The 14273-nt window shown below is 36.2% G+C and overlaps 1 protein-coding gene across 1 annotated transcript; it reads left to right on the top strand.

Annotated features, from left to right (window-relative positions):
- The first annotated feature begins 7894 nt into the window (after positions 1–7894).
- Positions 7895–12364, top strand: LOC107789638 (endo-1,4-beta-xylanase 5-like). Its single transcript, XM_016611495.1, has 3 exons — positions 7895–8683; positions 10711–10854; positions 12173–12364. Exons 1-3 carry the CDS (start codon positions 7895–7897, stop codon positions 12362–12364), a joined length of 1125 nt encoding a protein of 374 aa, XP_016466981.1.
- Positions 12365–14273: the final 1909 nt, after the last annotated feature.

The following is a 14273-nucleotide window of genomic DNA, read 5'->3' on the forward strand; positions in this document are numbered from 1 at the left end:
GTAACGTTGAGAAGTGGGCAAGTGTTGAAAGTTCTCACCCCAACCCAGAAAGATATGAGACTTGAAAAGGAAAGTGGGTAGTAACTGAAAAGTGATGTTTATAAGAAGAAGAAATGCTATATGGAAGATAAGAAAAAAAAAGAAGGGAGAAAACTCGATAAGGGGGGAACCTTAGGAGAGCAAGCATATGCATGCTCTACCTTTTTCCCAAAAGCTAAGTAGAGAAAAGCCGGATAAGCAGTTTGAGAGATTTCTGGATGTGCTGAAACAGGTTCATATAAACTTATCATTCACAGAAGTGCTCTCACAGATGTCTGCTTATGCTAAATTCTTGAAAGAGATCCTTATGAAGAAGAGGAAAATATAGGAGACCTAAGTGGTCAAGCTCATAGAGCATTGCAATGCGATATTGCAAAATAAACTCCCATAAATATGTGGAGATCGAGGAAGTTTTACTATACCTTGCTCTTTAGGAACTATTAATTTTGATAAATCCTTATGTGATTCAGGTGCTTCAATTAATTTAATGTCTCTATCTATCTATAGAAAACTGTAGAAGGAGATTGGAGAGATAAGGTCTGCACCCATATCTTTGCAGCTAGTAGACCAAATGACTATAACACCCGAGGGGATAGTGGAAGATGTGTTAGTTCGGGTGGATAAGTTTATTTTTTTTTGTGGATTTTATAGTGGTGAATAGTGATGAAAACAAGGAGGTATCTCTTATCCTAGGAAGACCATTCTTATCAAATGGTAGAGCTATATTAGATATACACGAGAGAAAACTCATGCTTAGAGTTGGTGAGGAGACTGTGACTTTTAAGATGGATATTGCAAATGGGGCACAAAAGGACAAACCAGCTGCGAGTGTTGAGTGGAAGTTAAAGGTATCGAAAGAGAAGGCTGCGGTGAGCGAGAAAGATAAGTGTGGGGTGTACTCAAAAAAGACTGAGAAGAAGTTGTCCGCATGGATGTGTGCATTAGTTCGGGCGCGAGGAATGGAGTCCGACTTCGACTCAGACCCCGACTAGATTATCAGGGAAGTTTCTTTTACCTTATATTTTTTTATTGTGTGCCATGGGGTCTGTTATATTCAGCATCCTTTATATATTTTTGTATCTTAAATTTGCCTGACATGTTCCTGCTAAGTGTGTTACCTGTTTAGTTGAAACTCTGTTTATTTTGTTCTATGCATTATTTGAAGGATGAATTTCTTAAATTTAAATATTATTAAAAATGAAGTATTTTACATTTAAAATTTTGATATTTAGACAAGGTGTTAAATTTGTGAAATATTATTTTTGCTGAATATTTTGTGAGATTTTTGTACTCATTGTGATTGAGCCGTGAGCTCCTTATAGTGAAAAAATATTGTTGCTAATTTATTAAAGATATGGGAGATTACTTCAAAATTAGTATTGAGAAGGAACAAGGTATTCAGAGTACCATCCAAGCTGCCATTGAGCATGGGTACCCACAAGTTGTGTACTACATCTCCTCTACTATTGATGCTGGTGCTTATGAAAGGATTCGTAATGCAATACTAACAGAAAATTTGAACCGCCGAAGGGCGGATTTTATCTTCAACCCAAGAAATCCACCCCATTACCCTCCACCAACCATTTTAGTTTCGAGTTTGGAAGTTATAAGGGAATATAACTTCTTCTTTTTTTGTAAAGACTATATATATATATATATATATATATATATATATATATATATAAGGCTTTTTTTTTCCCTTCGGATAATCTCTAAGTTTGTTTTCCTTTGCTTTATTTTTTATGTTTGCAAAGATCGAAATGCCTTAGCATGAAATAGTTAGGACATGTTTGGAGGTTCGAACATACCTAGCCTTCGACATTATTTTGTTTAACGTATCGCGGGGGTTCGGTATGACCGAAAACTTTTTCCCAAAGTACTTATAATTTTTTAGATTATAGTTTGCTGAGTGTAGCCTTTAGAACCGGTTCGACTCGATTTGGACGAAGGTTTCAAGTGTTAAAGGGGGTAGTCTAATAGTGAAATTTCAGCTAATATTTATGGTATTTTTCAGCTCTATTTTTATGTTGATTTTGGAGTCATTCTTAGCTGGTTTTTTGGGCTGTTTTCTTGCTGGTTTTCATGGCCTTTTATGGCTGATTTTTGCAGCAACTATATAGAGGGTTTTTGTTAGTCTTTGGGGAGGATATGAAACTCCCTTTTTGTGAGTTTCAGTGTGTGTTTGTGGAGGGATAAGGAGTGCGGGACATGAGTGGGGGGACTAAGAGTGAGGGACAAGGAGTGGAGAATGAGTGGAAAGTGGAGTGGGAAAGTTCGGTCTAATTTGATCAAGTCGCGATTGGGTTTTTAGCGTGAAACAATAGTTAATTGTTTAACGAGCGAAATTGGTACCGCATTGAGAAAATGAGCTTCTAATTGAGTTTCGATTGAAGGACTAGGTTCATATTATTATTTGTGACTCATAGGAACACGAATCGTCGAATTCTGAGTTCATATGATGGAGTTAGAGCCTTTTTAGTGAAAATAAATATTTCTAGTGTATCGCGCACCTTTAGCGACAGATTAGGCACTTGTAGCGACGGGAATTGGGCTTTTAGCGACCAGAATAGTGTTTTTATTGAGCAGTTGTTTTTTAGCTCATTTCAACATTTTTGGACAAAAGAACACGGTTTGGGGCGATTTTTGAGCAGGAAATCACGGGAAATCTTGAAGTAAGTCACTTGTGATCATTTTTACTCCATAATATTGAATTATCATCGAATAATCCGACTAGATTACATGATTTTGAGGTATAAATCAGGGATTTGGACCTAGGGATTTGAAAATAAGATTAGAGGATTTGGAGGTCGAGTTGATGTCGAGATTTGATAAAATTGGTATGGTTAGACTCGTGGTTGAATGGGCTTTCGGATTGTGTAAATTTTATCGGGTTCCGAGACGTGGGCCCCACAAGCGATTTTTGGGTGAAATTTCAGATTTTGATGTGAAATCTGTATTTTCATATGGAATTAATTCCTATAATTTGTTTTGACCTAATAGAATTATTTATCACTAGATTCGAGGCGTTTGAAGGCTGATACACGAGGCAAAGTCATTGCGGAGTAAAGAATTGTACGGGTTGAGGTAAGTAACATTTCTAAACTTGGTTCTGAGGATATGAATTCACGAATTTGGTGTTTTATAAATTGTTTGGAGGTGACACACACGATAGGTGACGAGCGTGTGGACGTGCACCATAGAAGTTGTGATTTGAATAAATTCTGTGATGTTGTAAAATTAAAGAATCATGTTATTATTCGCATATTCTCCATGTGTTAGAGAAATTTAGCAGAGACTCGTATTAAAGATCATATTTACGCTACGTGCCGATATTTTTGGACCCATATGCTCGTGTTGCTGTTGAATTAATTATTTTAAAATGTAGATTTCATACTCAGTCATGCTCATCCATTGTGAGAATATTTATGGGATCGGGGTTGCCCGCCTGCAGCAGGCCATATCGGCTATATATATATATGGCCTGCTGCAGGCGGGCAACCCCGATCCCATAAATATCCTCACAATGGATGAGCATGACTGAGTATGAAATCTACATTTTAAAATAATTAATTCAACAGCAATACGACCATATGGGTCCCAAAATATCGGCACGTAGCCTAAACATGATCATTAATACGAGTCTCTGCTAAATTTCTCTAATACGTGGAGAATATGCAAATAATAACAGGCCACATCAGCTTTATATCACACTTGGGCTGAAGGAGCCCCTCCGGAGTCTTCACCCCACACAATGAGCGTAGATGACTATATATTCGGGATGGATTTCCGAGGGCATGGAATTTCCTTACTTATTTATATTTTGTGTGTAGATGATTATATATTCGGGGTGGACTTTCTAGGGCATGGACTTGCCTTACTTATTTATATTTGTGATGAATTTTCCTCGACATAGATCTTGTCCAAATCATTATAATTTGGGGATAAATTTACCCCTGGGATGGATTTGTCCTTATACGGTACTGCTTCGCTGACTGTCAGTTGAGGTATATATATATGGGATGGAACTTCCCTGGGCTGGATTAACCTTATACAGTACTGAGTGACTACGTAATTTGTGATCGTGAGTACACGAGGTTTTTCCATGAGATGTCATATTCCTCATATCATTCAGTATTGATCTATTTTACTTGTACGGAGCTAGTTGTTGAAATTGAAAGCATGTCTACATTTCTGTACTGTTATTTCTATACTGGACTGCACCTGCTGAGCTCGTCACTACTTTCAGCCCAAAGGTTAGTCTTGTTACTTATTGAGTTAGCTGTACTCATACTATACTCTGCACCTCGTGTGCAGATCCAGGTGCTTTCGGACACGGCGACTACTAAATTTCAGAGTGCTATCAATTAGAGACTATCAAGGTAGCTGCCTGGCGTCCGCTGACCTTGACTCTCTTTCTTTCAGTTATTGTATTGTTCTATACTTTCGGACAGTGTTTTTATCAGTCAGACTTTGTATTCATTCAGATGCTCATGTACTCAGTGACACCGAGTTTTGGGAGTGTTTTGTATCTGTGATTGTGAGGTTTTCTATTGAAATCAAATATTATGTTTTCAACCTTAGACAAAATTGCGGTTATTTGAGATTGTCGGCTTGCCTAGAATTGGGATAGGCGCCATCACGATAGGTGAGATTTTTGTAACACCCCAAAATTTTTTGAAGTATTTCAGTGTAAAGCCCCGTAAATTTCGCAAGTGAATTCAAGGTTTCGTGGTGCCAGAGTAGGCTTACGTGTTCGAGGATGGTATAAAATCTTTGCGGCGAGCTTACGAGCCACGGTTCGGACTTTTTGGGTTGAACAATGCATCGGAAAGTGAAGGAAACTTTTTGGCGGAAAAGCGCATTTATGCGGTCCATTATGCGACCGCATAATCACTCTGCGGGCCGCATAATGGCCGCAGAAGTGAGCAGGAGAAGGGCCAGTCTGGGGGCAATTATGCGGTTGGCTATGCGACCGCATAACTGTTATGCGGTGCATTATGAGATCGCATAACAGTTATGCGGACCGCATAGCGACCGCATACACGGACAACTTTTTGATCGTTTTGGTCTATAATTATGCGACCGATATGCGGTTGCATATGCGACCGCAGAAATAGTTTCGGAGCTCCATTTTGGATTTTTAAAACCCGACCCTACTTCATTAAATACACGCTTTGGGTCATTTTTGAGCAAAAATCTGATGTTTTAGAGAGAAGGCTGAGTGTTTTAAAGAGAGAAGAAAACCCTAGGCTAATTATTCATCAAGTCTTGCTCAAATCTTGGAAGATTAACAAGGAAAACCCACAAGTTCTTCATCTAAGAGGTAAGGTTCCATACCCTAATTTTCAATTTCGAGTTTGGGTAGAAGATGGTTGATTAGGAGTATGATTCATGGGTATGAGATTATTATTTATACATGCATGTATCAATAAGAATCGTGGGGAGATTGTTGAGCTGAAATAAGTAAGGATTGGGTTGTGGAGTGAAGAAAATCCTGTAGAAGAACCTTGTGGTTAAATTTACACATCTAGTAGTTGATAAAATGCTCAAATGAGCTATGACCATGAATATCTTCCTACTTATGGTTCATTTTTGTTATGTCTCAAAATAGATAGGGATTGCTAAGAATTCCGGATCATTCTAGAATTAAGGAAGCTCAATTGAGGTATGTTGGCTAAACTTTCTCTCTTGGAATTGAATTTCATAATGTTTCCGTAAGTTTCAAAGTATGGGTTGCGTATTTAAAGGTTATGGCTTGAGTCGTGTTTCAATGAAAGATAGTATGCCAAATTGTGTGAGAATATCTCAATATTCTTAAGACTCTTAATTGCTCATTTGTGTACCTAAAGTCTTGATTTGAAAATGTCTTATTGTTGATAATCTATAAAGATGGATGGAAGTGAAATAAGTTAATTGGGGCTATATAGTGTGGCCAACATGCCAAGAATTTAAGTTATGATTGTGTCTAATAGTGCAAATTATTCGAGAAGGCGCGATAAAGAATATAAAATGAGCCTCGACTCAATTGCTTAAAAATGACTTTGAAGATAGAATTACCTAAAAGCTTTTGTACTCAATTCATGCCCATTAGTGGTTGCTTTAACTAATGCTTTTCTTTATAAATATATCTAGTGTGATTCGAGTTCTATATACTCATGTGTTGAACTGGTGCATTGCAATTGTTAGGGAAGAGCATTGTAAGAATAAATTATGTATTGATTGTTTATGATTTTCATGTGTGTTTCTATTGTTGGATGGTATGACTCATTCTATGGGAAGAAATCATTTGTATTTGAAGTTTCCATTTCAAATGGATTTCAAATATACGATTTCTGAAATAAGCTATATGTTGATACTTAATGGTGATCTTTGAAATTGAAAGAGGTGAAAGTGTGGAATATGAAGTACGACCATCGTGCCACGAATAAAGAATCTTGTGAATGGCCTAATGAGCCAAGGAAATATTGTCGTTGAGAATGACTGGGAATACTAATGAGAATTTTCACAATGTGAAAGATGTTGAGGTGAGTACAATTATATTTATGATATTTCTGTTTGCAAATCAAATCAAAAATATTTTTGGGAGCATCATTAGCAATACTGAGGAAGGGTGGGTCATGAGGCCCACACCTGAAATTACACATGCCGGTGTAGGGGTGGATTGTGATATTATTCCCCTTAATTGGGATGAAACTGGAACCTTTGTGGATTGGAAAAGTCAACCCGCACGGCATATGTGGGAAGGAGGCCTAGCTGATCGGGTGGAGATCAGACGCCATATTGCGCATATGGTAGTACTACTCTTGGTAACAACTTTCTTTCGCATCACATGTCAAACCACATTGTTCGTGGGGAGATGGCCTAGCCGATCGGGTGTGATCGGACTCCGTGATAACAAAGACGGTGGTATATCGGTGCTAATGATCTCCCAACCAAAATTATATATGAAGTTCATATTTTGAAAATTATTATGTTATAACTGGACGTTTGGATATTGTTGATTGTGACTTGCTATTTCTATGTGTTGCCTTTTCTTATATGGGCATTCTATTTTGAAAGAGGATTTTTAGCTATACATACTAGTTCTATTCGACAGTACTAATGTCCCTATTGCCGGGGGCGCTGCATCTTTAATGAATGCAGGTGGTTCTTCAGTAGGCGGCATTGATCAGTGGTAGCAGTGCACTTTTTTCAGCTGGTTTGGTGAGCCCCACTTCATTTCGGGGTCATGTATCTTTTGTTTCTCATGTACTGTGTTTTGAGGTATAGCCGGGGCCTTGTTACTAGCATTTCCATATTACTTTTCTATTGTACTTAGAGGTTCCGTAGACAGGTTGTGGGTTATGGTTGATGTTGGGAATTGAACTAGAAATGTTGGTACTTGAAAATTATATTTTTCATTAATTCTATAAACTCGTAATGTTTTGGAAATTATGAATGAAGCTGCTAATGGGAATGAAAAGGAAGTTGTTAATAAAATCTTTTCAGTGATTGATTAATGGAGTACATCTCCTCTTTATTCACGGATGAATTTGGGTAGAAGGAAGTCTAATAGGCTTGCTCGGCCGGGTTCTCTCAGCTGAGCGCCAGGTCGTGACAATATATAAATATGAAGGAAAATAACTTAACTAGTTCTTACGATATGTTTAATTTTATTTCACGAGATTTCTCATTTAAAATGGATTTAATTTATATATATTGACAATAATATAATTTTTTTTATGCTGTCAATGATTTTAACATATTATAGCATGTTACAATCTTATTATAGGTTGCATGTATTATCTTGTAACTTTTCTGATAGTATTAAAAAAAATTAGTTTATGTAAGCTAAATTCTAAAAAATCACTAGAAAATGCCGCAGGTACGCAAAGCTAAAGTGAAAATCCAAGCAGTGGATTCTCATGGCCAATCTTTACCAAACACAACTGTCTCCCTGGCACAACAGAAGAATAATTTCCCGTTTGGTAATGCAATAAGCCAACACATCCTAAACAACAAAGCCTATCAAGATTGGTTTACTTCAAGATTCAAATACACAGTTTTCAAAAACGAAATGAAATGGTACGCCAACGAGAAAATCCCCGGCCAACTAGACTACAACGTAGCCGATGCTATGCTTAGTCTTGTCCAAAAATATATCATTAAAGTCCGCGGCCACAATGTCTTTTGGGATAATCCTCAGAATATACCCTCGTGGGCGCACTATCTTTCACCAGCACAACTATCTTCAGCTGCATCAAGAAGGATAAATTCAGTAATGAATAGATATTTAGGCCAACTTATTCATTGGGATGTTGTGAATGAAAATGTCCACTTCTCGTTCTTAGAGCAGATTCTAGGGAAGAATGCGTCTGCTGTTTACTACAAAAAGGCTAATGAAATTGATAGCAAGGCAATTCCATTCTTGAATGATTTCAATACAATTGAACATGGATTTGATGGAACTTCAAATCCAGCTAAGTACCTAGAAAAGATTAAAGAGCTTCGATCCCATGGTTACAATGGCCCTTTAGGAATTGGACTCCAGGGACATTTTGTCACCCCAAATTTGCCTTATATAAGATCTTCTCTTGATATGCTTGCTTCAGCTGGATTGCCAATTTGGATCACCGAGTTAGATGTTGCAAATACCACCAACCAGGTAATCTTCCTTAATTATTGAGTTTGAAAGGGAAAACAACAACTACAATATAAAAAAAGGGTTTGGTTTAGGAACTGAAGGATATCTATATATCGTAATTGTTTATTCTTTTGGCTCGATTTAAAGGTTTTTTTTAATTGTCTTTTATTTAAAATATGGATAAACGAAATTCTCTTACATGAAATGTACTGCATGACATAACAAGTAACGTGTGAAAAACTTGAACCTATGATCATTTGTATTTTTTGAGCAATACATACATAGTTGAGTTACTTTAATGTAACACAAAATATTTTTGTGAATTTTACTTTCATAGGGGTAAAATTTTAGTTATTTTAATGTGCCTAGTAACAATTTTGTAAATTTATTGTTACAATGGGTAAACCTCAGTAATAATACGTGAAATTAAGCTCTAATTCGTGGCACAGAATTTAGTTAAGGTGGCACCAACTGGGGAAAGTTCACAATCACATTACACAATCTTTGTTTGACTGGATCTATTATGCTAATTACTCATAAAAATTAATTATTAGGTAGTTTGCTTACTTTTTTTGGTTTTAATATATAATTATTTGCATAGATTCGTTGTTAAAAGGGAAATAAATTAGAGTTATAAATATTTATTTTTCTGTAGAGCCATATATCATTTGATGGTAAGTTTTATCAGCTTTCTGTACCATGTAGCCCGCTAAAATTTAAAGTAATCTATTTTTTTTGGGCCCTTTTAAGGTCCTTTGCGTATCTTATTTCGAAACTAGCAGTTCAAGTGTGGCCATGAGATTTTTTTTAAAAGTTGTTTTAATGTGGGTATGTGTATCAATTAATGAATAAAGCAGTATCTCCGAATTCCATAGTCTAAGCGTGAAATTATTTATCTTGTAGCGAATTAAAAAAGAAACATACTCTATATTTCCCAGATTGATAAAAATTACTCTAAAAGTCGTTGCCATTTTAACTTTCTATTACCACCGTCATCATATCTCACTAGCTACGATTAAGTAATTCCATGGTAACACTATAAAGTTTAAAGAGATAATTTTTTAGGGGGTTTTTTTTGTGGAGGGGGAGGGGAGGGGGAGGGGGAGGGGGAGGGGTAGGAGCTAGTCCGTGAATATGAGAGGAGGGCTTTTGGTGAAAAAAGCCCAATTTAAACCCTACACTACTTAACTAAAAATTAAAGTTGTATAGTAGAGTTCATTATTTAAATGGTTACTCAATTATCCAAAGTTATCTAATAAAGTCATCTTTCTTTTGTTTATAACAGAAAAATCACTTAATTATGCCTATAACACTCAGAATGTCACTCGACCAGATTTCTCAATCTTTTGATTGTCAAATACCTATTTTACCCTCTAAATTATCAACTCTTATCTTTTTTTAATATTATGATTCATTTATCTTTTTAATCTACATTATGGACTTACCTAAAGAACAAATAAATTTATTTTTAAAATAAAAAGGTTTTCTAGCATACATAATATCGGAATAATAATATAATTGAGCATAATCTTCAAGAATATATAATGCATATTATAATAATATCTTTATTTTAAATAATTATTTTTTATATTACGTTGATAGAATATATATATTTTAAAATATTTATTTTCATTCATTCTCAATTATGTAAATAAATTTTGAGTTTTCATTATTAACATAAAAAATATCATTACTAACAAATTGTTCTAATTAATATTTTTACTATTCTCAACATTTTATTATTCCAACATTATACATGCTTAAATACTATTTTTATCTTTTTAATTTATAAATAAAATTTATTTATTCTATAAGTAAAACCATAATATTAATTAAAAGAGAAAAAAAATTATAATATATATATTTTTTAAAATAAAAATAAAAAGAAGACAAACGTTGATAATTTAGAAGGTAAAATAGGTATATGGTAATTGATGGTAGGCTAGGAACACGTGTTTTAGCCGCATTTTGCACACTAATTCACTATACTTGTGTTTGAGCTTTAATTGATAGTGTTTTATACTGATTGTGTATTTTATGCTTTGTAGGAGATGATGCTAAGTGAAGAAGATGTTCTGGAGCTAAATCGGATAATTTGGAGCTTTGAAATCCGAGTAAAAGCCCAAGGAATTAAACCGGGATCGCGTCTGGTGCTCGTGGACCGGCGTTGCATACGAAAGTTGGAAGAAAGAGTAAGGGCTAGAGCAAAAAAAAGTACTAGTGTGTCGCATAAGGCATGGCATTAAGCGTCACACTAGTACAAAAATTCGTTAGACAAGCTAAGCTCAGAGAGTTTACAACCGAGCAAAATACACTAGTGCTACGCACCCTGCGTAGCATAGTGCGACGCATGAAGTGTAAAAAGTCTGTAGGTTTTTCCACTTCAGCTCAAAGAGGGTAGTTTCATCCGGGTTCGTTCCTACTTGGTATCAATACACTAGAAACACGTTTTTGAGAGGACTTTTGACATACTTTCTACCTAAGGAAGCTAAGGATGAGTTGGAAGAACACAAGCACAAGGATTTCATCATTCCTTCCTCACTCAAGACCCGAGTTTGGACCGAATCTATGTTTTTCTATACCTTAATTATATTTGTGATGAATTTCTCCATGTCTATGGAGTAGTTTCCTTTAGGGTTTGATGGATTTAGTGTATTGATGATTGTTTATAAATTATAACTCTAGATTTATGTATTGAATTATTTTGGAAGATTTAATTGTTGTATTTATATTCACTAGTTCATATAATCGAGAGAGGCATAACTTGTGATATCTTTGCATTATATTGTTGGTCGAGTTCATAGATTCTTCTAAATATTCAAAAGAGGCTAGTTGAATCATTGATTAAACCTGGTTAGGAGAATAATTGAAATAAGTTTTCCTAAAGACCAATCCGCTGCGCATTCTTGCATATCTTCACAGTGCTTAATTTGGTTCGTCTCGTGAGGTTAAGGTTTAATAGAGAGAGGAGTTTCTACTGAACGTTTGAACCAATAAGTGAGTGAATTCGAGAGACTCACTTGAACATTAGAAGTGAACTATCTAGAGTTAGATCCCGAACAATTATCTTGCACCTATCCTATCAAAACCCTAACTTGTCCTATTGATAACCTTATTTGCTTATTCCTTGTCTCGATAGTCACTAGTCAATAGCTTTAGATTCTTAGTTAATTTTAATTATGAATCATATATATCTTAACTGTTGATCCACCTGGATAGCAATCAAGATAGAAGCTACGAGAATACTGTTTAAATCCAATCCTTGTGGATACGATATTATACTATGATGTCTTTGATTAGCGAGTATAATTTAAGTGTATTTTGTGCTCTTCAAAATTGGGCGCCGTTGCTGGAGATTGGAAATCAATAGTGTTCAAAATAGTTTTTGGTGCTAATTCAGTAATTTATTTTATTTTATTTTATTTTTATTTTTTATTCTTCATGGGTTTCCTCTTCCATGCACATGCAACATATTGACTCCTTTGGTGTATGACTCGATCTTCTTCAAAGGAATTGATTCCATACAACCCAAAGGTAGAAAAGAGTCTGCAAAAGTTGAGGAAAGAGAAAGAACTCATCGGAAAGTTCTTGGGACAGCCTTCAACCCAAGAACACATGGCTAATCACAGTAAAGATGCGGCAAATCTGGCTGCAAGAGAAGCAGCACAACAGAGAGAAGAACCTACAAGGATAGTAGCTTAGGCAACCCGTAGAGCTGCTGATGAGACCGTCAACGATGATGGGGGTCGAATGTTCAATCTGAATCGACCCTTGATTGAAGATCCGTTCGAGAATGAGGTACCCATGCCTGGTAGAGCATTGGGTGATTATGCCAGACCAGTCTACAATCATGGATTGTCCAGTGTCATACCTCTACCAGTAGCAAAGGATAATTTTGAGTTGAAGCAAGGCTTGCTTCAAACAACCAAAATAATTGCATTTTCAGAGGAAAGGTGAATGAAGATCCTAACACACACTTGATGGACTTTGAAAAAATCATGAACACCTTCCCAATACAATGGAGTATCAAAGGATGCGGTCTACTTAAGGGCATTCCCCTTTTCACCGAAGCATAACACAAAGCATTGGCTTCGTAGCATTCCAATAGGGTCGATTAGGACATGGGAAGATATGACTAGAAAGTTTCTTGATAAATAATTCTCAGCTGCAAAAACAGTGAAGTTCAGAAAGGAAATTCACAACTTTTTCCAGACGGACACCGAAACAGTTTTCGAGCCTTGGGAAAGATTCAACAAGATAGTGAGGAAGTGTCAGCATAGTGGAATTAAATTGTGGATGCATCTCCAAGAGTTTTGGGATGGACTAACACCTCCCTCACGATGAACTCTGAACACTGCAGTTGGAGGTCCTTTAATGAAGAAGACTCCGAAGGAGATTGTGGCAATTCTTGATGAGCTCTCTGAAGATGCTAACCAATGGCCTTCTGAGAGCAATTATAGAAGAAAATCAGTTGGGGTTCCTCAAGTATATTCCAATACAGCAGTGCAAACCCAACTAAATGCCATGGCCAAAGAGATAAGAAAACTAACCTTAGCCAAGATCCAGAGTCAACCATCACCTGCTTGTGAATTCTATGGAAAGAGTCATCCAATGTTTGAGTGTCAGGCTGGAACTATAGATGAAGTGGTAAATTCTGTGGGAAGTTTTGATATAGGCAATTACCAGAGTGGTAATAATTTCAATCCTAGGACAGAAACACCCAGGCTTTTCGTGGAACTCACAAAATAGTAGCTAGGACTCATGACAACAAAGTAACTATAGATCCTAGGGACAAGGAGCTCCGGGTTTTCAAAATCAGCAGAGGCAGCAATAGCAGCCTCTAAAGTCTAATCAGTCTAGCATGGAAGATCTAATGAAGGATTTCATTATCAAGACATATGAGAGGCTTGACGCGTATGGTGCATCTATCAAAGAACTGGGCATATCTTTTTGAAATTTGGAAAGACAGGTTGGGAAACTAGCTACTCTAATATCTAAGTGGGTCCTAAGAACGCTCCCGAATGATACATAAAGAAATTCCAAAGAAATAGTGAATGTTGTAACGTTGAGAAGTGGGCAAGTGTTGAAAGATCTCACCTCAACCCAAAAAGATATGAGACTTGAAAAGGAAAGTAGGTAGTAACTGAAAAGTGATGTTGATAAGAAGAAGAAATGCTATATGGAAGCTAAGAAAAAGAAGAAGGGAGAAAATTCGAGCAGGGAGGAACCTTAGGAGAACAAGAATATGTATTCTCTACCCTTTCCCCAAAAGCTAAGTAGAGAAAAACCGGACAAGTAGTTTGAGAGATTTCTGGATGTGCTGAAACAAGTTCATGTAAACTTACCATTCACAGAAGTGCTCTCACAGATGCCTGATTATGCTAAATTCTTGAAAGAGATCCTTACGAAGAAGAGGAAAATAGAGGAGACCTCAGTGGTCAAGCTCACCGAGCATTACAACGCGATATTGCAAAATAAACTCCCATAAAAATGTGGAGATCCAGGAAGTTTTACTATACCTTTCTCTTTAGGAACTATTAATTTTGATAAATCGTTATGTGATTCAGGTGCTTCAATTAATTTAATGCCTCTATCTATCTATAGAAAATTG

Source organism: Nicotiana tabacum, chromosome 19, assembly GCF_000715075.1.
Source record: "Nicotiana tabacum cultivar K326 chromosome 19, ASM71507v2, whole genome shotgun sequence".
In the NCBI taxonomy this organism is placed as follows: Eukaryota; Viridiplantae; Streptophyta; class Magnoliopsida; order Solanales; family Solanaceae; genus Nicotiana; species Nicotiana tabacum.